Source organism: Phyllostomus discolor, chromosome 8 (assembly GCF_004126475.2).
Source record: "Phyllostomus discolor isolate MPI-MPIP mPhyDis1 chromosome 8, mPhyDis1.pri.v3, whole genome shotgun sequence".
Taxonomy (NCBI): Eukaryota; Metazoa; Chordata; class Mammalia; order Chiroptera; family Phyllostomidae; genus Phyllostomus; species Phyllostomus discolor.
Genome location: NC_040910.2, coordinates 102,855,085 through 102,882,352, shown reverse-complemented (window position 1 = coordinate 102,882,352; position 27,268 = coordinate 102,855,085). Strand labels below are relative to the sequence as shown.

Below are 27,268 nucleotides of genomic sequence, written 5' to 3'. Positions count from 1 at the left end.
AAGACTAAAGAATGAGGAGATGGGAAGTTAAATTAAAAGGTAAAAATAAACGAAATCCATGGGGAGCAGTGGGGCAGGGGGGACTGGTAGGGGGAATGGACACAACTGTACTTGAACAACAAAAAAAAATGTTAGAAGAAAACACACAAAGACCACATGATGATCATCTCAAAAGCTACAGGAAAAAATTGACGAAATTCAAAAGCTCTTCATGATAAAAATCATTCAACAAACTAGGAATTGAAGAATATTTTCTCAGCCTGATAAAAAACATCTACAAAACCCCAACAGCTAACATTATACTTAATAGTAGAAGACTAAATGCTTTCTCCCTGTTCCTAAGGTCAAGAACAAGATGAGAATGACTGCTCTCACCATTTATACTCAACATTGTACTGGTGCTAGCCAAGGCAATTATGCAAGAAAATAAAATTAAAAGAGTCTAGACTATAAAGGAATAAGTAGAACTATCTCTACTTGCATATTGATTGGTCTTGTATATTGAAACTCTATGGAATGCACTAAAAATGATCAGAACTAATAAATGAGTTTAGTAAGTTTGAAGGATACAAGATTAATATACAAAAATCAATCGATTTTCTATATAGCAACAATGAACAAACTAAAAATGAAATTAGGAAAGTTCCATTTAAGACAGCATAAAAAGAATTAAATATATAGAGATTTAACAAAGGAAGCACAAAACTCAAACTCTGAAAACTATAAAATATTACTGAAAGACATTAAAGACCTAAATGGAAGGACATCCCATGTTCATAGATGAGAAAACTTATTATTGTTAAGATGACAATATTGCCCTGGCTGGTGTAGCTCAGTGGATTGAGCTTGGGCTGTGAACCAAAGTGTCGCAGGTTCGATTCCCAGCCAGGGTACGTGCCTGGGTTGCAGGCAATAACCCCCAGCAACTGCACACTGATGTCTGTCTGTCTGTCTGTCTGTCTCTCTCCCCCTCCCTTCTCTCTCTAAAAATAAATAAATAAAATCTTTAAAAAAAGATGACAATATTCACCAAATTGATCTAATGATTTAATGCAATCTCTATCAAAATATCTTTTTATTTTTGCAGAAATTGACAAGTTGATCCTAAAATTCATTTGGAAAGTCAAGGAACCCAGAATAACCAAAACAATTTTGAAAAAGGAGAACAAATTAGGAGGACTCACATTTCCTGTTTTCAAAACTTACTAAAGAGCTACAGTGATCAAGACAACATGGCCCTGGCACAGAGATAGACATAGATCAAAAGAACAGAATTGAGAATTCAGAAATAAACACTCACATTTCAAGTTATTTATTAGCTTTTTTTAAAAGATTTATTTATGTATTTATTTATTTTAGAGAGGGAAGGGAGAGAGACAGAGAGAGAGAGAGAGAGAGAGAGAGAGAAAGAGAGAGAGAGAGAGAAACATCAATGTGTGGTTGCTGGGGGTCATGGCCTGCAACCCAGGCATGTACCCTGAGTGGGAATCGAACCTGCGACACTTTGGTTTGCAACCCGCACTCAATCCACTGAGCTATGCCAGCCAGGGCTTATTTATTAGCTTTTGACAAGGATACCAAGGCAATCCAATGGGAATGAACAAGGTTGTTGTTTTTTTTTTAACAAATGGTGCTGAAACAACTAAATATCCATCCACGTGCAAAAGGACAAAGTGTGGCTCCTACCTCATGCAATATACAAAAGTTAACTCAAAGTGCACCAAATACCCAAACGTAAAAGCTGAAACTGTAAAACTCTCAAAACAAAGCAGGCATAAATCCTCATGACTTCGGAGTAGGCCATCTTTCCTTAGATATGCCACCAAAAGAACAAGCAACATCGCCCATCATCAAAAGTAAAAACCTGTGCTTCCAAGGATGCTAACACAGAAGTGGAAAGACACCCCGCAGAACGGGAGAAAACTTCTGCACATCACATAGCTGATAGGAGACTTACAATGTCTTAGAACTCAATAATAAAAAACCAAATGGCCCAGTTTAAAAGTGAACAGAGGATCTGAATAGTTATTTATCAAAAGACATGATGTAAACGGCCAATAAAAACATGAAAAAGGTGCTCAGCACCAATAGCCATCAGGGAAACGCAAATCAGAACCACAATGATACATCACTTGTGTACTGTGTTCTCACCACCCAGAGCCAGCCTCCTTCTCTCACCATATATTTGACCCCTTTACTTTCTTCTACCTCCCTCCACCCGCCTTCTCCTCTGGCAAACACCACACTGTGGTCTGTGCTTATGAGTTTTTGTTTGTTTGTTTTGTTTGAAACTCATATAATCTGATGAACAAATGTCACTCCAATAAATTTAGGAAAATTTAAAAAGCACAGTGAGATACCACTTCACACTCACTAGGATGGATACTGTCAAAAAGCAGACAATAATGATGGTTGTTGAACATTCAGAAAAACTGGGGCCCTCATACACTACTGCTGGGAATGTAAAACGGTGCTGGCACTTGGCAAAATAGCCCGGCAGTTCTTCAAAAGGCTAAAGAGAAAGTTTCAACATGACCCAGCAATTCTACTACTAGATATATAACCAAGAGAAATGAAAATGCATGTTTAAACACAAATATTCCTAGCATCTTATTCTTTTAAAAAATGTATTTATTTATATTTAGAGAAAGGGGAAGGGCGAGAGAAAGAGAAGGAGAGCAACATCAACGTGAAAGAGAAACATCTCTCTCATGTGCCCCAATCAGGGACCAAACCCACAACCCAGGCATGTGTCCCAACTGGGAATCAAACTAGTGACCTTTCCCTTTGCCAGATGATGCCCAACCAACTGAGCCGCACCAGCCAGGGTAGCAGCATTATTCTTAATGGCCAATATGTGGAAAGAACCTAAATGTGCATCAACGGATGAATGAATAAATACCATGTGGTATATCTATATAAGGGAATATTATTCAGCAATAAAAATAAATGAAATATTGATATATGCTACAGCATGAATGAATCTCTGAAATCACTATGCTAAGCAAAATACGCCAGTCATAAGGACCACATTTACGTGCAATACACAGAACAGGCAAATCTATAGAGAAAGAGAGTAAATTCATGGATGCCTAGAGTTGTGAGAGGGAAGGAGGGAGAGGGATTGAGGGTTAGGTTTTCTTCTGGAATGATGAAAATGTTCCAAAATTTAATGTGCTGATGATTGCACTACTCTGTGAATATACTACAAGCTGTTGAATTATACACTGCAAATGGATGGGTTTTACGGTATATGAACTACAGCTCGATAAAGTTGATGAAAATATAAATAAACATCTTTACATAACGAAATATAAATAACAACATACTTTCAAAATTTAAAGAAAATAAAACATCCCTCAAACACCCAGACAGAAAAAATAAGTTGCCTACAAAGCAACAGAATAAAAATGGCCTCTCTACAAAATAAGGAGATGGAATATTTACAGAGTTTTTAAAGGAAAAATACTGTGCTCAGGAATGTAAAAAGCCAAGATATTGGTTACACACAAGGAGATGGGGAAAAAAACATTTTCAAACAGTTATAGCTCTCAATGTCTACCACCTTCATTCTTTCCTGAAGCAAAGCCTCTTAAGGATATACCCTGATCAACAGAAAGGTGGTGATGAGTATTAAAACCACAAAAATAATCTAGGTAATTGCGGTAGGTATGGTTCAAAATGTATTAAAATATCAAAAGTAACTCTGTAACCTAAAAATAGAATACACCTTTTACAACTAGCATGGGAAATTTATAAAAATTTATTAAGCACTAGATTACATCGATAATTTCTTAAAAACTAAAAATTAGAAAAAAATCTTACTTTTATGACCACAATGAAATAAAAGGAATAGAAAGGAAGAAAAACATGTTATAAATTATTTACATAGGGCCAATGAGAACTATTCCATCTTTGATAGTGATAATTAAAGAAAATTAGTTAAACTATGGTTTTTCAAAATAATAATGTAATAAAAATATAATAAAAAGACCTTTTAAATAGTCAATACAATAAAACACAGAGAAAAAAGAAACAAATAGCATAAAAGTAGAACTTACAACATAACGTAACACTGATGACAATGTAAAAAATAGACTCCTCTACTAGAAGCAAAAAGTTTCGGGTTATGTCAAAACATAAAATTAATTTAATTACTCTTCAAAAACACTCACCTGAAACAAAATGAACTGAAGTTAAAAGGAGAGAGGTATACAAAACATTCCTAGGCCAATTTGCTTTGAAAGCGGGAATAGCAATAATTAATATCAAAATAGAACTCGAACAGGCCAACACGGTCACTTTATCAGGTACAGCCCACAACAGAAAGGACCACTGTTCTGCGCTAAACAGCACGGCACTGCACACAGGGTCGGGCAGGAGTATCGCCTGAGTGTGGCTGGCAGGGTAATAATATGAGTGTAAGGAATTTATAAGTTTTCATTTGGACATTTCACCTAAAATGTCAGATGGTGTGCTTGAGTGTGATAGTGTTATGTTACAGAATGACATGTTTAGGATTTTGTAACAGAAGAGTTTGTAATAAAAAGGGGTGTCATTTGTGCTGGACCCTGTATAAGTGAAAGTTGTAAGAAATATAAATAGAAATCACTGAAAAAATTGTAATGTTATTACTAGTATTTAACAGGTCAAATGGACAAAAACATATAATTATATAGGCCAGTTATGTCGCATAGAAATAAAATAATTACACATGTAATTTTAAATTTTTTAGTAGCCGCACTTCAAAAAGCACCCCAGAAAGAGATGACATTAATTTTAGTGACAGTTATTTATTTAACTCAATAGATTCAAAATATTTTCATTTCAATATGTAATCAATATAAAGTTATTACTGAGATATTTTGTCTTTTTTGCATTAAACCTTCAAAGCCCAGCATGCATTTTACACTTAACACCATGTATCAGTTCATACCAGTCCCATTTCAAATGCTTGGTAGCCACATGTGGCGAGTGGCCACTACATCGGATCAGGCAGATACAGAGAATTTAAATAATATAAATAAAAAGCTAATAGAAGTGACCTAAACTCTATAACCTAAAAATAGAATACACCTTTTACAACTGGCATGGAAAACTTACAACAATTTATTAAGCACTGGAACACAAAGAAACATCAATAATTTCTTAAAAGTTTAAAATTAGAGAAGATCTTATTTTGTGACCATGATGAAATAAAACCAGAACTTACTAGTTAACAGAGTGAACAAATCCCCCTATACGCAGACATGAAAAACACACTCTTACCTATACTGTGGGTCAAAGAGGACACTCACAACTATAATAACCAGCTATTGAGAAAATAGCCTTTATAAAATATCATTTGACCAACATTGTACAGAGTGACAAAATTCATAGACTTAAATTTTTCCAGTATTAAATAAGAAAAAATGAAAATAAATTCAATAGGAACCAAACTCAAAAAAATCAGAAAAGAACAATCAAAGCAGCCTGTGGAATACGGGAGGAAGGAAACAATAAAGATAAAAGCAGAATTAATAAATCAGAACAGCGGCTGTCTAACAGTGCTCTCTGGAGTCATAAGCTTCTGATAAGGAAGAAAAGGAGCGGGGGGGGGGGGCAGGTCCAGTGAGGGGGACTCTGAGAAACTCCCCCCTTTCCCCTCCCTCCCATTTGTTTTCATCACCAGCACGTTCGTCTATTTATAGACTGGAATTTCACATAAGAATTTAATTTTGAAAAGGGTCCCATTGCACAGCTTAGTGGTTAAAAAACCCACTGAACTTAAAAATAGTGGAAAAACAGTATGAATGCTAAGTAAATGTAAGAGCTGGGATTTTCCAGAGGTGAGGGGGAATTCCAATAAACTGATAAACCCTGAGCAAATACAATCAAGGCAAAAGAGAAAGCACAGAAATGAGGCAGAATAAAGGGGAGTAATGACAAATACACAAAAAATGAAAAGATAATAAAATATTTCAAAATGGTGAGATTGCAAGTTATTTACGTGAATTCTCTTATCAATGCTTCTATGTGCAATTTTTCGTTTTATGACACTGGGTATCATTCTTCCCCTTTAAAAGGTTATTTTCAAAAATAAAGTATTATGTAAACAAAATAAAATGTCATGTAAATAAATTGTTTTGGACTAAATAATTTTAGTCTAAAATCATAATTTTAACTGAAGGGATGGAAATAATATAATTAAAATTATATTACAAAAATAATTAAAACTGAAGGGATGGAAAAAGGTATTTCATGCAAATTAAAATAAAATAAGCTGGGATTGCAATGCTTATATCTGACAAAATAGACTTTAAAACAAAGGCTACAGTAAGGGACAAAGAAGAACACTAAATAACGATAAAGAGAACAATCCAACTAGAGGATACAACCTTTGTAAACATTTATGCACCCAGCATAGAAGCACGTAAATATATAAAGCAAATCTTGATGGACATAAAGGGAGAGACCAACAGTAATACAGTTACAGTAGGGGATCTTAACAACCTATTGATACCAATGGCTAGATCTTCCAGACAGAAAATCAACAAGGAAATACCAGCCTTAAATGACACCCTGGATCAGATGGATTTATTGATATCTTCAGAGCGTTCTACCCCAAAGCAGCATGATATACATTCCTTTCAAGTGCACATGAAACAGTTTCTAGAATAGACCACATGTTAGACCAAAAGTCTCAATAAATTTAAGAAGCGTAAAATCATACCAAGCATCTTCTCTGACCACAGTGATATGAAACTAGATATCAATCACCAAAAAAACTGAAAAACACACAGGGACATGGAGGCTAAATGACATGTTTCTAAACAGTGAATGAGTTAACAATGAGATCAAGGAAGAAATTAAAAGACACCTTGCAACAAATGCAAATGAGAACAACCCCAAATCTAAGGGACACAGCAAAAGCAGTCCTAAGAGGGAAATTCATAGCATTGCAGGCCTACCTCAAGAAACAAAATCTCACATAAACAAGCTAACTTTACATTTAAAGGAACTAGAAAGAGAACAACAAACAAAACCCAAACTGAGTCGAAGAAAGGAAATAATAAAGATCAGAACTGAAATAAACAAAATTGAGTCTAAAAATGCAATACAAAAGATCAATGAAACAAGAGCTGGTTCTTGGAAAAAATAAACAATATTGACAAATATTTAACCAGACTCTTCAAGAAAAAAGGAGAGAGGACCCAAATAAATAAAATCAGAAATGGAAGAGAAGTAACAACTGACACCGAAGGAATACAAAGGATTGTAAGAAGATATTATGAACATCTACTTGCCAACAAGTTGGACCATCTGGACAAAATATATAAACTACTAGAAACAAACAATCTTCCAAAACTGAATTAGGAAGAATCAGAAAATATGAACAGACTGATGATAACTAATGAAATTGAAGCAGCAATCCAAAAACTCCCAACCAAAAAGTCCTGGACCAGATGGCTTCACAGATGAATTTTACCAAATGTTCAAAAGAACTAGCACCTCTCCTTCTCAAACTATTCCCAAAAAATTCAAGAGGAGGAAAGACTCCTAAGCTCATTTTATGAGGCCAGCATTATACTAGTTCCAAAACTAGAAAAAGATCCTACAATGAAAGAAAATTATAGGTCAATATCCCTGATGAACATAAATGCTAAAATGTTCAACAAAATCTTAGCAAATCAGATTGAGCAATACATTAAAAAGATCATACACCGTGAAGAAGCAGGGTTTATTCCAGGGATACAAGGTTGGCACAATATTCACCATCTAATAAGCGGGATACGCCACAAAAAATGACGAATAAAAATCACATGAGTATATCAATAGATGGAGAAAAAGCATTTGATAAAATCCAGCACTGATTTATGATAAAAAGTCTTGGCACAGTGGGAATAGAGGGAACATACCTAAACATAATAAAGCCATGTAGATAAACCCACAGCCAACATCATACTCAATGGGCAAAAACTAAAAGCATTTTCCTTAAGATCGGGAAAAAGATAGGGATGTCCATTTTTACCACTCTTACTCAATATAGTACTAGAAATCCTAGCCACAGCAATTAAACAAGAAGAAGAAATAAAAGCATCCAAATTGGAATGAAAGAAGTAAAACTGTTACTATTTGCAGATGACATGATATTGTATACAGAGAACCCTAAAGATTTCACCAAACAACTACTAGAACTGATAAGTGAATTCAGTAAAGTGGCAGAGTGCAAAAATAAATACCTAGAAATCAGTTGCATTTTTATGCACCAAAAATGAACTATCAGGAAGGAAAACTAAGAAAACAATCCCATTTACAATTGCATCAAAGAAAAATAAACTACCTAGGAATAAGTTTAACCAAGGATGTAAAAGACTTACACTCAGAAAATTAAGACACTAAAGAAGGAAAACAAAGAAGATACAGATAAGTGGAAGCATATACCACATTCATTAACAGGAAGAATTAACATCATTAAAATGTCCATAGCAATCTACAGATTCAACACAATTCCTTTCAAGATACCAATCGTATAACCACTTTGGAAGACAGTTTGGCAGTTTCTTACAAAGCTAAATATAGTCGTACCATATGATCCAGTAATTACACTCCTAAGAATTTACCCAGTTGAACTGAAATTTTATGTCCATGCAAAAACCTGCACATGGATGTTTATAGTAGCTTTATTCATAATTGCCAAAACTTAGAAGCAACCAAGACATCTGCCAGTAGGTGAATGGATAAACAGACTGTGGTACATCCAGAGAGGGGAATGCCCTTCTGCATTAACAAGAAATGAGCTATCAAGCTGTGAAAGGACATGAGGGAAACTTAAATGCATATTACTAAGTAAAAGATGCCAATCTGAAAATGCTACACATTGTATAAGTCCAATTACATGACATTCTGGAAAAGGCAACACTATAGAGACAATGAAAAGATCAGCGGTTGGCAAGGGGTTTGAGAGGACTAGGGGAGGGATACATTGGTGAAGCAAAGGGGATTTGCAGGGCAGTGAAACAATACTGAATGACACTTCAATAGTGGATACACAACCTTGTGTATTTGTCAAAACCTGTAGAAATCTACAACACAGAATGAATCTTAATGTCTTCAAATTTCAAAAACTCATTTGGGAGGTTGGAGGAACTCAAGAAAGAACGTGAAATAACCTCACTGAAGGGGATGTAGAAAAGGTGCTGCCCTAAGTAACTTTGGAAATGAATCGCGTAAGAGTAAAGGCAAAAGGAATTGTTACATACATACTGGACTCTGGTCAATAAAGTTGTTACTCATAGGTGTATGGGCAAACAATTCTTGAATTGTATATGTATTTGCTTTGATCAAACAACAAATGGATGGTGATTGCTTGGAGCCAGGTTGCTCACTGTTAGAGCAAAATGAAGAGGAGCAAGTAGCAGGAACAGAAAAAGGAGAGGAGTATAGAATGAGTTAGAGTTGGAGACATCTGTAAAAGAACTCATTTAACTTTATCTAGACACAGATGATTACATATAGAATTTTAGTAGTTATATGTATATGTAAGATTATAATAACATATATTTCTTTGTTTTGCCAGCTGACAGAGCCTAAAAAGAATCCCAGTAACAGTGAGCACACCTAGTGTCCAGATTTTGGTTTCTAATACCAACCTTTAATAAAAGGAACCAAAGCTCCTGGGACAGGTGGCTAATTTTAGGACTGGGGCAAGTGATATACAGGATGAGCCTGGAGCATCTTGTAGTGTGCCAGAAAGAAGTGAGCAAGTGCCCCAAACACACACACACACACACACACACACACACACAGACTGACTGATGAGGCACAGGAGCCAAATAAAGGAGCTCCCAACAGTCAAAGCTGAAATAAGGTAACAAAATAAGCTAATATTCGACTATAACTCAAAGTGTAAGTATTCGTGAGTCCATAGTGATATAAATAAATAACTAAATTAATTAATAAATGAGGGAGCAGAGACAAATCTCTCAGTGCAGAAGTAGTCCAAATAATTTATGCAAATACTTCACCTTGAAGAAGGGAGAACATAGCTCCCACCCCATAAATGCGGGCTGCACATAGAGACTTCCTTCCAAGACTACAGTATTGAAAGGGGGAACAAAGAGTAACTTCACAGTGCAGAAACCTCACAAACAATAATCAGCCAGGGGGTCAAGGTCAACATCAACAGTTATAAATTATGTTAATAGCATATAATATACCCTTGACACATGTTGAGAATGGCACTTTGCCTCTGTGATCCTCCTCCCCCAAACTCACAACCCTAGTCTAATCATAAAAAAAAAATCAAAGAAATGCTAATGCAGGGGTAATGCTACAATATACTGGCCAGCACTCCTCAAAACTGTGAAGGTCATCAACAACAAGGGAAGTCTGAGAAACAGCCATTGCCAAGAGGAGTCTAAGGAAACTAAATTAAATGAGGTATTCTGGCTAGGATTCAAGAACAGAAAAAGGACCTTAGGTAAAAACTAAGGAAATCTGAATAAACGATGGACTCTAGTTAATAATGTATCAGTTCATTATTCATAATGAATATATCATATTAATATAAAATGTAATAATAGGGGAAACCGAGAGGAAGGGGAAATAGGGGAATTCTTTACTATGTTACATTTTTATAAATCAAAACTTAAAAAAAATAAAGTCTATTAATTTTTAAAAACTGGTATATGGTATAATCTTAACATTTTGAGGCGGGGTGAAAAAAAGGGTCTGGGTTAAATTCACTCGTTAACCCAACCTTTATTGCGTTCTTCCTACAGGCCAGGCAAGGACTGCAATACTAACCATGGTTGTCTCTAGGTAGTCTCTAGGCATTATGAGCATTTTTAAGGTCTTCATACTTTTCTATATTTTCTAAATAAATATTTTAGAGTAAGAAAAAAATATGTAAAATAAAAATTACCATGCAGCCATAAGGTAGAATCACTCATAATTTGGATAGATAGCCTTTAACTTTTATTCCTCATCCTGCCTCCCCTCGGTGGTAGTGGGCTGCGCAGGCTCACGGGTGTGAGCAGGGGAGGGGACCCCCCAGGCGGAGAGGAAGTGGGGGACGGAGAGAACTGTGAGGGAGATGAACGGTGTACTTTATTCCTCTGGATGATCAGTGTATGTGTTATTGTGAACTGCTACTCCCCTTAACAAATTTTTAAAAGTACAATCTCCTAGATAATTGTATCTATATACTAAGATGGAATCAATAGGATATCATTACCCTCCAAAGATGTCACTAAGGACGATTTGATATTTTTATGAGGACTTTACTCTTTCAGTTTCACTTCAAATTACTTTGTTGAAAGGCTTCCTTTCAGAACACTTTAGGACTCATTTAATGTTAATTTAAGCCCTTGTTCCTTCCCCTGCAAGTGTCAGCTCCTCGGGGGAGTAAAAGGACACAAAGACAACCCCTTCCATCTGTCTCATTAGTCTGCTTTTTTAACCTGATCTAAAAATACACCCACAACTTACTAGAGGAACCAAGAAGGCATCGACAATCAAAAGAAAGGGCTATGTAAGGAATGATATGTCTAGTATTACATATACTCCCCAACTCATTTTATAAAGCCAGCATAAACTGGATATCAAAACTTGATAAAGATGTTAAGGAAAGAAAATTGCAGCCCAATATATAATATATTTGTCTTTCAATTGAGAAGACGATGCCACTTACACTGACTGCGATCTGAAGGTGCCTGAGTAAGTGACCCTGCTCAGAAACGCGTTCCTCACCACCGAACACACTAGAGATCTTAAAAGGTCCCTCAGTGTATCACTCCCTGTATTCAACCAAGTTCATCATTCTGTCTGGTGGGCTTTTGACTCAGTGATCAACCTTTTAAGAGTTTTATAAGATTTCTTTAAGAGTTCTTAGAAGATCTCTTCTAAGAGTTCTATAAGCATGTTCTGTTACATCAAAATGCCTTAGGCTCCTGCAACTGCAGAACCCACTGGGAAACCGTCACTAACTGCGTAAGAACACTCTTCCGGCACCTCCAACATCACGGCACTCACTATCCATAACATTCGATGACCTTCGACTGCTGAGTGGGCTATACTACGTGACACAAATGTCCTCCACCAATGAGAAAAGACGAAATCAGAAGCACATCATAAATATGCCACTTTTTTCCTAAATGTCTTTATTCTTCAACAGATATTTATTGAGTACTTATTACATTCTGGTTACTAAAAAAGTGAACAAAATAGATCTTAATCTTAAGAGTTTAGAGTCTAGAAAGAATACAGACTTCAATAGACAATCAGAATAAATTGTGACATAAGTTATAGTAAGCAAAGTGAGGGGGCACAGGCCCAGAGTAGAGGCACCTCGTCTACAGAAGGTGAGTCAGGGAAGACCTCTCACACAACTGACCTTTCACTTGGAAGCCCCAGGCTAGCAGGCCAAGTGTGCATGTTGCAGGTGGAAGGGAGATGGGGAGCTGGTGGGATGAGGAAAAGAATGGCACAAGCATGGAAACATCATGTGCAAAGGTCCTGAGGCGGCAGATCTCAGTGAAAGAGACTGAAAGAATTTCACCTTGGAGAGCAGAACATAAAGGTGAGGGGCCAGAGGGACAGTGGTGAAAGATTGTTTTTCAAAGCAGGCTTGTGGCAATACAGAATATTTGAAGGGGAAGGGTCCAGTCAAGGAACATATATAAAGGACCCACGGACAAAGACAACGGGGCGGGGGAGGACTGAGGGGGAAGGTGGGGGGTGAGTAGGACAGGGGAGAGTAATGGAGGGAAATGAAGACAACTGTGATTGAACAACAACAAAAAATTTTAAAAAATAAAAGTAATGTACAATTGCTTTACATTCCATGTTTAAAAGGTAAGCACAGCTCTGGCAAACATGCACCTTCCTATTATGATTCACAGGTTCCCTAAAACATAGATTTCTCAGCTTCTAAGTAGGTTATTTATTCTGGAAACAGTAGAGTAAGGAACAAGAAAAGACAGAAGAACAAGAGGACAGAGGGTATGTGGAGCCCTGTAGGCGTGACATGACCGGCACATCCCTGGGAAACCCCACTGCAGGGTAGGAAGCATCTGAAAAGGTTCTGGCTCAGCTGGATGTGCCCAGGATCACTAGGTTTGTAAACCGGTGAAAGTTTCTGACATTCTCCCAAGTCTCCGACTCTGTCCATTTACTAGGCTACTCTTTTATTTGGAGGACAGTGATCTCTTCTGGGTCACATTTTTCAAACCACTAAAAGATAGCGGTCGCCTCCATCTGTTTTCTAAGTAATGCTCCTAATACACTGAAAGAAAAAAAATTAAGTCAGTGTTCCCTAACACTTGCAAATGTTTTTTGTTGTTGTTGTTGTTGATACATGTTTCTACAACTCAAAAGTTCGCTTCAATCAACATGGGGGCAGGATGAATGTCCAAAGCTGCTGAAAACAGTTTCATCAACCAAAAACCAATCAAAGCATTCCTAGAGGGGATACTCTGTGAAAGTATTTGAACTGCTAAAGCTGAATTCACATTTCTAAAAGGAGGACAGCATAAATTTCTGCCTCTACTGGCATTACACATTTGATATTTTTGTTTAGATGCAAAAGGGTTGTTGGCACCAGCTAAATGACTCATCAAATTAATTCTACGACATTCAAATCTGGGCAGTAAGTATGTCAGGTCCTCTCTTTAGTAAAAAGAAGTCTCCAAGTACTTGCAAGTATTCTTTAAATGCACATGGTTGTCCTGGCTGAGCTTGAGCAGAGAAATATCCATTCTCTTGCTGCTGCCGCTGCTGCTGCTGCTGCTGCTGCTGCTGCTTTTGTTGTCATTTCACTTCAAAACCTTCTGCTGGCTTCTGCCATCGTTCCGCACCCCATCTCCCAGCCCCCGCCTCTTATCACGGCACCTGCAAGCCTGTTGGCAGCCCTGCTTTCAATGGGAGATGGGGTTGGAGATGAGGAGGCAGGAGAAGAATAGAAAGAGATGAGAAGTGATTCCCTTCTTTCCCTGTGGGTCCTTCCACGGGGTCTCTCCTCCCATCTGGGTGAGGGCCCAGTCTTGCTCTCATTCTGGAGCTTTAAATGGTCTCAGCCCAAACGTGGCTCTCACCCAGCTCCTCACTCCGTTCCCAGCCCCGCCCGTTGGAGGCACTCCCCAGTCACAAACACTGTCGGAGCCTGGTGGTGGGAAACAGGTAGACAAACAGTGGGTTCCCGCAGAGTGAGCCAGGCTTCAGGCTAGAGAGCCTTTCTGGAGTCCCAAGCTAGATGATCGTCCCCCACCAAGTATTATGTGCATAGTCCTCTCCTTCAGCGATATACTCATAAGGTGGGGTTGTTGGGGGTTTTGGTTTTGTTTTGTTTTGTTCTGGTTTGGTTTGGTTTTGTTTCATTTTGTTTAATGGGCTGGCCTGGGAATCAGCTTTTTAAAAACTTGGTTCTTTTTTTACATAAAAACATTGTTCTATAGGAAAAAACCTATGTAAACATTGGAAAACTATTCACGGATATAAAAAAAAAATTCTGGGAGCAGGATGCTACTTCAGCCTCATCTTTGCTTACATTTTCAATGACACCTAATGTTTTTTTCTGATAAAATAAAGTGTTTATCTTGTAGATCCTTCATTCTGAACACTTTGAAGGAGTTAAAGCCCTCAAGACTAGACCTCTCCCCTCCAGGTTGGAGATGGAACCCTATGTGGGGCCTGGGGGTGGGGGGGGGAGTGAAAAGGTTTATTGGGATTACAGGGAAGAAAAGAGGGGAGACAAAGGGGAGGAAGGACCCCCAGGGGCCCTCTATTTGGATGGATGACTGTAGAGAGTAAAAATGTAAGAGTAAGAGTAAGATCCCTGGCTGGTGTGGCTCAGTGGATTGAGCACCAGCCTGCAAACCAAAGGGGTCGCCAGTTCGATTCCCAGTCAGGGCACATGCCTAGGTTGCAGGCCAGGTCCCCAGTGGAGGGTGTACTAGTGTACTAGAGGCCACAAATTGACATTTCTCTCCCTCTCTTTCTCTCTCCTTTCTGCTCTGTCTAAAACTAATAAAATCTTTTTTTAAAAAAAGAGTAAGACATCCTTTCTAGTGACAAACTGTGCCTACTCACCTTGCCATGCCCCACAAACCATGTTTGCCAAACCACACAATCTCCACCCTAGAAATACTAACCGAAAACCACATTTCATTCTAGATACCTGGGTATTCTGAATACTACATTAAACATCACAACTATCTCTTTAAGCTTGCTGTTTTGCGGAAGCAACCAGCATGCTGGCTAGTCCAACTTCTATGAAGTCTCGCTGACGGCTTCCAGTAGAAACAAACAACTATTTCTGACCCCTTGTCACTGTAACACTGAAGATATCAGGCCAGTAGGACTTCTGCAGTCACTCAAAAATATCTCACTGAAACCGAACCTCTAAAACTTCAGTGCTTCATTTTCCTACCCTAGTAACTGAAGGCTTCCTGGAACTCTTGTCTTTTTTCATACCGATTACATGAAAGTATCACAATGGGGGAAAATAACTTTCAGTTTGTTCAGAACTGGTTTTAAACCTCGCATATTCTGGATATGACTTGCTTCAATCTGCTGATTGTTTCTGCTCCATAACCCAAGAGATAGGTGGTATTTATGTTTTTAATTCTCCTACCTCCTGAAGGGGAAAAAAATGACAATACCCACATACTCACAGCACAGAGGAAAAAACACAGAAACTAAAACACAGAAAGTACTTTAAGTTTTCACTAGTGGCCAGACTAAAAATCTAGGATTAACACTTCTGCAGTCTTTATTTGGTAGTCTAAGAATCTATCCGACAACTATAAAGGACACATGGACAAAACCAAGAGGGATGGAATCAGGGGAGGGAGGTGGGGATGGCTGGGGTGGGGGGCAGAGGGGGAGGGGGGAGCCGATAATGGCACTTGAACAACAATAAGTTTTTTTCGGTGAAAAGGAAAGGCATTAATATTTATTCAAAAGTTACACAGACTTAAGACTAGTGACTAAATGTCTTCATTAAAATCCCAAAGTCCCTTAAAACACCCATAAACACACACAGTCCTTCTTTCCCCCCTTTGCCTGGTCCTAGGTACCGTGTCACAGGAAAAGAAATAGAAGTCCGTGGCTCAGGCTGACCCCGGGTCAACAATAAAATTTTAAAAAAGGAAAAAAAAAGAATCTATCCTGCAGAAATATCTGCATATGTACACAAAAATGCACATACAGCTATGTTCTCTATAGCTCTGTGTAAATATAAAAAACTTGGAAACAACCTAAACATCCGCCAACAGGAGAACAGTTAAATGAAATCTTAAATACCGTGCAACAGTCTAAATATAGACAAACAGACAAATTCACATGGAAAAATATTCAACACTGCTATGTTTAATAATCAAGTTGTCCATATATGTCCATGTTGTGCAATTATTCTACAATAAAAATATGTTCATGAATTATTTCTGTAACCAAAAATAAAATGCATGGACCGTAACGTCCACCAGGACACCTGAAAATAAAAAGACCGCAGGACCAAGTGCCGGTGAGGGTGTGGAGCAAAGGGGGCTCTCGTACACTGCTGGTGGGAGTGTGAGATGGGCGCCATCGCTCTGGAAAACTGTTTGGAGTTGCTAATAAAATCCAACACATGCCTATCCTATGACCCAGTACCTCTCTTCCTAGATATTAATCTGAGAGAAATGAGTGTTCATGCTCACACAACACGTTACTCAAGAATGCTCATGGCAGCTGTATTCATGATAACCCCAAACTGAAAACTCCGTGTCCATCAGCAGACGAGCGGATAAACAGACTGTGGGATATTCACACAATGGGATACTGCTTAGCAAAAAGGGTAAGATAAAACTGATACAGGGCACACCATAGATTAACTCTAGGAAACCTTACATTGAGAACAGACAAAAAAGAGATCATACTGATTATGTGAAGTTCCAGAACCAGAAAGGACAGTTTCTAGGATAATGGTAACATTTTTGTCTGGATCTGGGCAGTCGTCACACAGGTATATACATATATTAAAATCACCCTGCTGTAACATTTAAGACTTGTGGATTTTATGTACATAAATCATATCTTAATAAAAATACTAAGAAGGAAGGAAGGAAGGAAGGGAATGATGGATAAAGAGGCTCACAAACCATGTTATCAGAAAGGAAAACTATTTTAAAGGAAGTGTAATTTTAAGGAGGTTTATTGCAAAGCGGATAACAGATATTTTTCTGTAGCTAAATACCCCAGCATACTTCTCATACTGGATTATAAGTAATACCTTAATTCTAATTCAACTACAATATTGATTCAAATAATTATAAATATGTGGCACTGAACACATTTTAGTAAAGCTCCTGTTATGTGAAGAAGACTTTTATTTCCCTATAATGTACTAGTATTGGAACGTCAGCAACATTGGGGGGGACCCTAGATAAGAACTTAAGTAATTCGTAAATGGCTCCACCCAAGCCCTCAGCCTTCAGGAAGACGTGCCCTCTGGCCGCTAGGACCACTCTGTTCTTGGGCCCACGTCTGTCCTGTCTCCCACGAAAAGCTGAACAGTAAAATTAAACAGTGGAACTCAAAGACTCCGAACCCGCAAGGCCATCTGTTATAATCACCTAACCTATAATGCAGCACTGCCAAACCGGAAAAGCAAGCAATGAACTTGGAAACACAGGGGAAATAAATATGAATAAATGTAGCAGAAATTATAGGATTTCTGTAGGGCGTAATGGTTTATAACATGAAAAAAAATTAGATCTATGATAGTTATGTCAATATGTTAAGATTCTCCGATGATGGTAAAACTTGAAACTTACCTATTTTTTCTTATATTTAAAATGATTAAAAAATGGTTAAGTATTGCACGTATGTAATGAGGTAAAAATGTTATTATCTTAATAGCTGGCGCTAGAATTCCTCTCTGAGCGAGAACTGTCCTTGTTTGGAAAGGGGACTTGTTTCTCCGTGTGTGGGTGTCGCTGGGAACCTACACAACTAAACAGATAAATAAACTGTCTTTTCATATGGCCAGAGAAAACATATCTTTTTAAATTTTGCTCCAGGTAGGATGAAGAGAGGACGTGCCAGTGAGGAGGCGTAAGGACGGGAACCACGCCCGGGAGAAAGGGCCAGAGCGCGCTCTCTGACGGCTGCGTGCCAGAAGGGCATTTAGGAACAGAATGTCCGATACTCCCATTGCAAGCATTTGCATTCCCGCCATGGAAACCCCTCCCACCTCACCCTGCACCCCCTGAATCTCTGGAGATGTCTTCTGCTCTCACAGGGTCTGCACATGGGTAGGCGTTTGTGGAACTCGAGGACAACTATATGTCTAGGCCACGCCTTTTCAACCTTGGCACAACTGACATTTGGGGCTGGGTAATTCTTTGCTGTGGGGACTGTCCTGTGCATTAAAGGAAGTTCATCAGCATCCCTGGCCTCCATCCACTAGATGCCGGTAGTACCTTCCGCAGTTGTGACGATGAGAAATGTCTCCATGTGCTGCCCAAAGTCCCTGGGGAAACAAATCATCCCAGTTGGGAAGCACTAATTGCAGACTTACACAACCCAGGACAGAGAGAGCATGTGCAGGAGCACGGGGGCCTAGAAGGAAAGGGGACCTGGAGAATGCTCCTTGAGAATTACCCAGGTCTTGAGATGGCGGGGCTTCCACGGAGAGTAGATCTTACCTAGAGACCAGTAAGCTGGGCAGTCCACCTCACGTGTAGGCTGTACCCACAATGAAGCTCAAATACTTCTACCGCTTTTAAAAAGATTTTCTTTCTTTCCTTCTTTCTTTCTTTCCTTCTTTCTCTCTTTCTTTCTTTCTTTCTTTCTTTCTTTCTCTCTCTCTTTCTCTCTTTTCTTTCTTTTCTCTCTCTCTCTTTCTTTATGGGGGAAGACAGGGAGAAAGAGAAGGAGAGAAACACTGATGTGTCAGAGAGACATCAGTTGGTTGCCTCTCACATAAGCCCCAACCCAGGACCAGGACCACAACTCAGGCATGTGCCCTGACCGGGAATCGAACTGGTAATGTTTTGCTTTGAGGGACAATGTTCAACCAACTGAGCCACACCAGCCAGAGCAAGTTTACCGTTATTTTAAAAAATTAGCAAATAAAAAGGGGGGAGGGGAAAGTAAACCATGTCCTTTTTTTAATTGACAGTTTCACAAAAATACTATTTTTTTCACACATACATGCATAAAAGCACTCTATAACAAGGTAGGAAATTATCTCCACTTTGCAGATGAGGAAACTGAGATTCAAAGTCAGACAGCCAGTAAGCAAGGGACAGAGTAAAGGTCTGAATTTACACAAACTTAACACACATAAAATAGGCAGGACCTATGAGAAAACACTAACATTCAAAAAGAAAAGACCATTTTGAAAAACTAGACAAAATGTCTCCCTCTGAAATAAATTTATCATTCAAGAACAGAAATGTTTAGAAAATTTCTAACAACATTCAAAAAGTTGTTTATCTATAAGCCAGAGCTAAATAGATATAATGAAAATGAAACAATGAAAAATGAGGAAAGACTATACGGACATTTAAACAAATACTGAAGTCCAGGAGGTATGAAACAATCCAGGAGATGGAAGAGTAGATCGAAAGTCCAATGTAGGTATTACATAAACCCCAGTATGACAGAATAAAGCAGATGGAGTAAAAGCAACGGCAATAGTAGAAAACCTTCCCAAGTTAAAGATAGACCTGAGCCCTGGCTGGTGTGGCTCAGTTGGTTGGAGCATCATCCAGTAGACCAAAAGGCCACAGGTTCTATTCCCGGTCAGGGCACATGCCTGGATTGTGGGTTCAGTCCCTGGTCAGGGTGCATGCAGGAGGCAACCAATTGATGTTTCTCTCTCTCCCTCTCTCTCTCTCTCCCTCTCTCTCAGCTTTACCCCCACCCACTCTCTCTCAATATATCCTTGGGTGAGGATTAAAAACAAACAAAAAAGACCTGAGTCTATAGATTAAAAGTGTTCAGTACCTACCAGGCAAAATTATTAAAAAGTCTAAGACCTTGAAACTATCTAGTGACATTTTTGAAGGCAAAGACAAATATCATATAAACATCCAGGCAGGAAGTGGGAGGGAGTATTATACAAGAAACATATCAGGCTGGCGTCAGACTTTTCCTCCACAAAACTGAAGACCAGAAGATAGTGGGAGAACTTCCAGAGGCTGAGTTGGAAGGAAGAGGAAGGAAGTGGGAAAGTATGACCCTAGAACTTCATGCCCACAGCTAAGTTTCTATGAAACTAGATAGACAGATACCGGACCTTCAGGGTCTCAGTAAGTGTAGTATCAAAGAACGGTTCCTGAGAAGTTCTCTCAGTACTATATTCTAGATCGTCATCTACTAGGATTTTATGCACTTCCCAAAACAATAATAGTACATATACTACTTGGCCTACAAAAAGATGAAATATTGCCATTTGCAACACATGGATGGACCTTGAGAATATCATGCTAAGTGAAATAAGTCAGACGGAAAAAGTTAAGAGCCATATAATTTTGCTCATATGTGGGATATAAAACTGAAAGCAACAAATGAACAAACAAAAAACCAAAAACTCATAAACACAGACAACAGTATGGTGGTTACCAAAGGGAAGGGGGTGAGGGGCTAGAAAAGGGTAAAGTGATTCAAATATATGGTGGTAGAAACAATTTGACTTTGGGTGGTGGGCACACAATGCAATATGAAGATCATGTATCATAGAAATGTAGCCCTGGCTGGTGTGGCTCAATGGGTTGAGAGCCAGCCTGCGAACCAAAGGGTCACAGGTTCTATTCCCACTTAGGGCACATGCATGGGTTTCAGGCCAGGTTCCCAGAGAGGGGCATGCGAGAGGCAACGACATATTGATGTTTCTCTTCCTCTCTTTCTCCTTCCCTTCCCCTCTCTCTAAAATAAATAAATAAAATCTTTTTAAAAAGGGAAAGAAATGTACACTTGAAACCTATATAATATCATTAACCAGTGTCACCCCGATAAATTTAATAAAAAGAAAGAAAAAAAGACAAAAAAATAGCCTCTGTGGCTACTGAACAGCTGAAATGTATATAGCTAGTGCAATTGAAGAAATTAATTTTTGTTTTATTTAATTTTAAGTAATTTAAGTGGAAATACCCACATGTGCTGGTGGCTACTGTCTGCATAGTCTGAATATCTGAGAGATTCAAAGAAATGTTCAAGTGCAAAAAAGCCTGATATAAAAAAACAAGCGATGAACAAGTTAAACAGGACAAAAATTGTAGGATAACAATGGTTTAAAAATATTATTAAAATGTCAATAAATAAGTCATGTAACATAAGATATGCAATAAAGACATTAATAATTCTGAGCCTAAAATCTCAGACTATATTAGCGATTCCACATGGAGAAAAGAGTCAAAAGGTTCTGCTTCACCCTTAATGTTGCTAATCGGAAACACATGGGGGTTTTCATTTGTTTGTTTTCTGTTTTAAGCCATCAAGGTAAAACCACCAGTGGAATAAGGCCAGAATGTGTAGTTTCTAAACCATTCAAAAGAAAAAAAATTCATGATCTAAAAAAATGCTCAGGAGATCATAGCAAGTGAAAAACTGTATGTGGAAAATTCACTGTCCAAAATCATATACATAATATGTCCCAACTTTTAACGTATGAAGATATAATCAAAACTGAAAGAAATACATGAGAATTTAACAGTTGTTGATTATGGATGACTGCACATCATTATGTGTTTTCTAAATATTCTACAATGAGCATTATTATTTTTATAATCAGAAAAATCTAACATAAGAAAGAAGAATGGGGTGGAGTGGGCAGAGGCAGGCGAAGGGAGGAATTCAGACAGCTGTAATAGAATAACAATAAAAAATGATTTTCTTTTAAAAAGAAGTGTGGTCACAGCTTACCTTTCAGAAATCAACTTACCCGTAACTTCACCTATCTAGAAGACAACCCGGTATCAAAAATTAAGCAGAAATACTCTAAAAGCAGCCAGAATACAAATCACGAAGGCTGCATCTTTCATGCCTTCTTTTACACATATCTGAATTCCAACAAACTTGATTATCTGGTGTTCCAGTAGCATTGGGGATGCAGATATACTGAGAGTGGTATAAAATGATAAACCTGGCCTACGAGTAGGAAAAGAGTGACAAACATAAAAATATAAAGCAGATAGGCATTCACAAAGCAATCCAGGTGTAATTATGGCAGAAACATCCCTGAATAACCCAATGTATTTCCGAAAGTATGACAACAGATATTCACTATAACAACTCTGAATTGAGGTGTTCTCAGCACAGACTGGTTGGTCGAGGAAGTGAGAAAAGTTCCTAGTGCATTTGAGGGAGAAAATGATCACAAATGTTTACAATAAAAACGTTAGAGAGGTTAAAGAAAATATCCTCAGTTATCCAGAGCAAGTCACGCCTGTGACTTCCACAGAACTGGAGTTTTACTATGTTAATAGGATTTTATGGTTGGCTGCATCAACCAATACAAATCTGGAGAACAATCTGGAAGGAAATGATTAATGACTGCTCCTTTCCAAGGAAGTTTAAAAATAAGTAACCATAGGCATATCAGAATCAGCACTAACACAGCAATTGCTCCTAAATGCAGCCAGGTTGTAGATGTTATTTTGGCTTTCATCCATATTCCAAGCAAGATTTAGGTACTTTGTAGGTAGTTGGGCCCTGTTAGCTATTAAGGTAAGTAGGCCCCATTCCATCACACAAGATACACTGTTTATTCTCCCTCCTTCATGCTTGCCTCTCATACTTCTGACTTCAAAAGCCAGGCTAGCAAGGCAAGGGAGAAACTGATTATGTTTATATCTGTGGAACAAAGATTATGCAAACTGCCAGCACGCCATTGTTTTTGTTTTCGGCATGGTTATCACGAAACAAAAACAAAACGATAACCTCTACGTCTGAAGCCTGGCTGTTTGAAAACAGACCTGAATATTTCCTCCTCTTTCAAAAATGCAGTAAGCAGTCTTCATTTCACTTATCTGTAAGGTACTTTTGCTGATAGCGACCAGTCACTATTTCTATATGAGAGCTCAACAAGAGTCCATCTGAGGGAGCTGTTTCCTGAGTTACTCTGGAAGCTTCTCCCTGCTTTAACATTTGCCAAAAACCCAAGCACTAAAAAAAAAAAATATTCCACATGCCCACGGGGCTAACAAGAGAAAAATATAATTACAATCCTGGTTAATGGCCCCTTAGCACTCTGATCTCTCGAAGCTTCTATCTGTCTTTTGTCTGTTCCCTTTTCTTTTTTTTAAGATTTATTTATTTATTTTTAGAGAGGGAGGGGAGGGAGAAAGAGAGAGAGAGAGAGAAATATGAATGTGCGGTTGTTGGGGGCCGTAGCCTGCAACCCAGGCAGATGCCCTGACTGGGAATCGAACCTGCGATGCTTTGGTTCGCAGCCCACGCTCAATCCATTGAGCTACACCAGCCAGGGATGTTCCCCTTTCTTTTAAATAACTTTAGTAGTTGTTTTCTCCTGCTTAGAAACATCATGCATGGTCATTGTCACAGTTCACAACTCAAAAATATATGAAGTATAACTAATTCTCTCTCTCCCACCCTCTCACTCCCCTCCCCAGGAAACGAATGTTAACAACTTGGTATATATTCTTTCTTATTTCTTCCTAGGCTCCAACAAATATATATAACATAAAGGGGTTTTTTTGGGGGGGGGATAGTTTCTTTGTTTTCAGACAAAATGAGATATTATATATATTATAGTTCACCTTGCTTTTTTAGTCTTAAAAATCTGTTATGGATACTTTTCAAGCATATCTGTCTATCTATATATCCATCGCATTCTTTTTAGCGGCTGCAAAATATGCCATAAAATGAATAATTCATTCATACATCGCCCCGCCTTCCTCAGCTCATGGACATCAGGATGTCCTTGAACTTCAGTAGCACAGATTCCTAGAAGTGAAGTTTCTGGGTTGAATGAAACATTTTCAAAAGTTTAAAATGTTATCCTTAAAGAAATTAATTTTAGACCTTCCGAATTTCTGCTCCCTTCTTCATTATGCAAAGTTTTGGCACTAACCTTTCCCAGTGCTTTGCGTATTTTAGTTTTTAAAACATACACATTATGTCAAAAGCACCCTTGTCGTTTATGCTTGTATGGTTGTAAATAAATAAATGCTCAAGTTATGGCTGTGGTGGCTAGCATTAAATCACTGTGCAAATGCTCACGCCGTGGTTTATGAAAGTAGTGATTCATTGTGGAAGCCCCGCCCCCACAGCCTGTGGCAGCACCCCAGGAGCAGCCTTCTCACCCTGTGACTCCCTCTGCTGAGTGACAATATAGAGATCAGGACCTAATTGTCAACAGTCAACCTGAAGAGGTATGTGTGTGGCAGGGGACAAGGAAAGAGCAACATATGCTAAACTGATAGCCATTATGGGTTTCTAATATCCACAAATTACCTGCAGTACCATGAATAATTCTGCTGGTCTACACCAGAGACAGCGTCCCATGAAAAGCAAAACCTATAACCAATATGTTGCTATGATTACACGAACCTTTCAAAAGCATATTCTTCACGCATTTTTCAGTAGAATTATTGGTGGAATCCCACCTTTGCATTTTTTCCTCCACTTCAGATTCAGACTCTAATTGCAATTAATCTCCATTCGTACCCTGCTCTACTTGTCAGCAAACAAAGGTTCTGCTCTAGAAGGGGATCTGAAGACTTCCATTAAAAACAGTCCGCTAACAAGAAAATAATCTAAGCTAAGGGAAGGTGGCAGGTGCAGAAATGAGCTGTTTACCAAAGTGTCAGTTTTGAACAATGAAGACCCGCACATCAAAAATATTGAAGGAGTGGGTTTCACTGAAAGTCTCTGAAAATAAAAAGGCATTTTCTACCAAGGCTGCACACGAAATGGAAAATATGGTTTAACAAGCGTGTAAGATAGGTTTCCTCTCATAAAATGACAGATGCCAATAAAAAAGAATCACTTTGTATCTTTAAATTTAAAGGCAAGGGCAGGATTCAACTTTCACCATAGCTCCTCCCCTCCTTGTACAATCAAACATTGTACAGTCTTTCTGGGCACATCAAACAGTAACCCAAAGGCAGGGCGAGATGGCTCCTTCTTAGACACCCAGGCGATGCTCTCTCACCCTGCAAACACTTTCCCGCTCTGAAATTTTGCATTTACTCCGGTCACAGACCTTGGAAACTTCACCTCAAAAGAAATACCTAGTTGACAGCTCTTACATAGAAACAATCCAGAATGGAAACAGTGCTACAAACAGAGACCAAAAGGACTTGCCAAATATTTGATTAGGAGGCATTTATACTGAGATAACGAGGTAATGGAGATATAAAACCAATTAAATCGAGAGAAACTGCACCAAAAAAAAAAAAAAACAAAAACCCACCTTGCCAAAAGTATGACCTGCCCAAAGCAGGCCATCTGTTATATATGTGTCAAAAATGTCACTGGGATGCCAAAATGCTTAACTCGGAGCAGCTGCCTCCGGGGACCCTTGCGCCAGCACGGAGTGCGGGCCGCCTTCCCGGGCAGGTCAGTTACGGGACAGCGTGTAACTTTCACCACGAGGAGTGCGAACGAGGCAGATGACACTGCGCATCCGCAAAAAGCCTCTGTGGAGCGTCAGAAGGATGTGTTGAGTGTTCGAGAGCGCGGCCTGAACTCTTAAAGGGCTGCTTAGGCCCTCGCCTTTGCAGGCGAGCACACCCAGCGGGGCCCCTCTAGAGCAGGAAGGAGTGGAACGCCGAGGGGAGGCCTGCGGGGTGGGTGACGCGGCCCCAGCAGTCTGCAGGCTGGTGGAGGGAGGCGGGGTGTCGGCGCTGACAAAAACTCCCAGTAGCCAGGGAGCCCCGCACAGCCCCCTGGAGGGCCTCGGGGAGCTGCAGGCGGGAGGGTGCGGGTCTTGCGTGATAGATGTCAGTTACCCTGGCGAGGTGGGGGTGGGGGCGCGGAGCTCCACACCTGGGGCAGTCCCAAGGGGAACGCGACTGGCTAGAGACCAGGCCAGGTGGCAGGGGAAGGGGGCCGGAGGGGTGGGCAAGACCTGGCCCGAAGTTGTCCCGAAGCCTGGAAGGAGGGGAAGCCGAAGTGGAGGGGTAGCGACGCCCAGATTGGAGAGAATGTGGAACTGAGGGGACGGAAGGGGCCGCTGAGGTGGGTGGCAGCGTGAAAATCTGGCTTGGCGTGATAGAGGACTCTGGAAGCCTCGAGGTTCTAGAAGGCGCAGGGTGGCGGAAGCCGAAAAGAAAGCCCAGGCTCGCGAGGCGCCCGCGTCTCCTTTCCTGCCCTGCGCTCGGCCCCGGGGGGCGTCCCGGGGGGGCGGCGGCGTTACCTGTCAGGAGCCAACGGATCTCCTCGGGGAGGACGCCGGCGGCCTGCATTTGGCGGGGCGCTGGGGAGGCCGTGTGCGGGGCGGGAGGGGGCCGTGAAGGCCTGGAGCCGGGGCCGGCGCGCAGGGAGGCGACAGCGGCGCGGCGGAGGCACCTGTACCTCTGCCGCGGGCGCCGCGGGCCGGGCCGCAGGGCGGGGCGGCGGCAGGAAGCGGCGCGCGCAGCGGGCGGGGGGTGCCCGGGACCAGAGGGGACACCTGTGCGCTCTGCTTGCGCCCGGAGGGAGAAAGCCCTGTGGGGGGCGCTCTACCGGACGGCGCCCCTCCAATCCCTCCGCTGAAACAAAAGGACTAACCGCGACTTCGAGGAGCCTCGCCTCTCGGGGACTTCGCAGCCCAAGCACTGAACAGTTGACCTCAAGGGGCAGGTGTGAAAGCCACGCTGCTGCCCGGAATGCGGCACGGGGGTGGGGGGAGGACAGGGGGACTGGAGAGTAGAATCGAAGGAAGAACTGGTCCCCGCCTCCATGAGCCTAGCCGCACTCAGTCCCCCATCCGGTCCCGCATCCACACCCAGAAACCAGCGAAGAACGTTGACTCTTGCAGGCAAAGCAGGACGTTTAAAGGGACGTTTATTGGGACTCAAAGTCCCAATAAATGATACAAAGCCACCAACGGACATTGTGGGAGAGTCAAAGCGATGGACACAGGGAGCTAAAGAGTCCTTTCCTCCCGAAGGCCGAAAGGATGGGAGGAAGGGAAGGGGTAGCCCAGGGAGAAAGCTGCGGGAGAGAGGAACCAGGCTCTTCCCTGTCAGAGCTGACGAAGGGAGGAAAGTGATGGACAAGATCGCAGACGCGTGTCTTTTCCCTCATTCACGCACAGCAGGTGCCAACATCCTGGTGTGACGCGCTGTGATAT

General features: G+C 40.2%; 1 protein-coding gene across 1 annotated transcript in view; it reads right to left on the bottom strand.

Annotated features, from left to right (window-relative positions):
- The window catches only part of SKAP1 (src kinase associated phosphoprotein 1), a 263,510-nt gene extending 236,979 nt beyond the window's left edge, over window positions 1-26,531 (bottom strand). The window contains exon 1 of the mRNA XM_036033815.1: window positions 26,351-26,531. Coding sequence (XP_035889708.1) covers window positions 26,351-26,399 — 49 coding nt within the window. The 5' untranslated portion in view covers window positions 26,400-26,531. The remainder of the gene's footprint in view (window positions 1-26,350) is intronic.
- Between the last annotated feature and the right edge of the window lie 737 nt (window positions 26,532-27,268).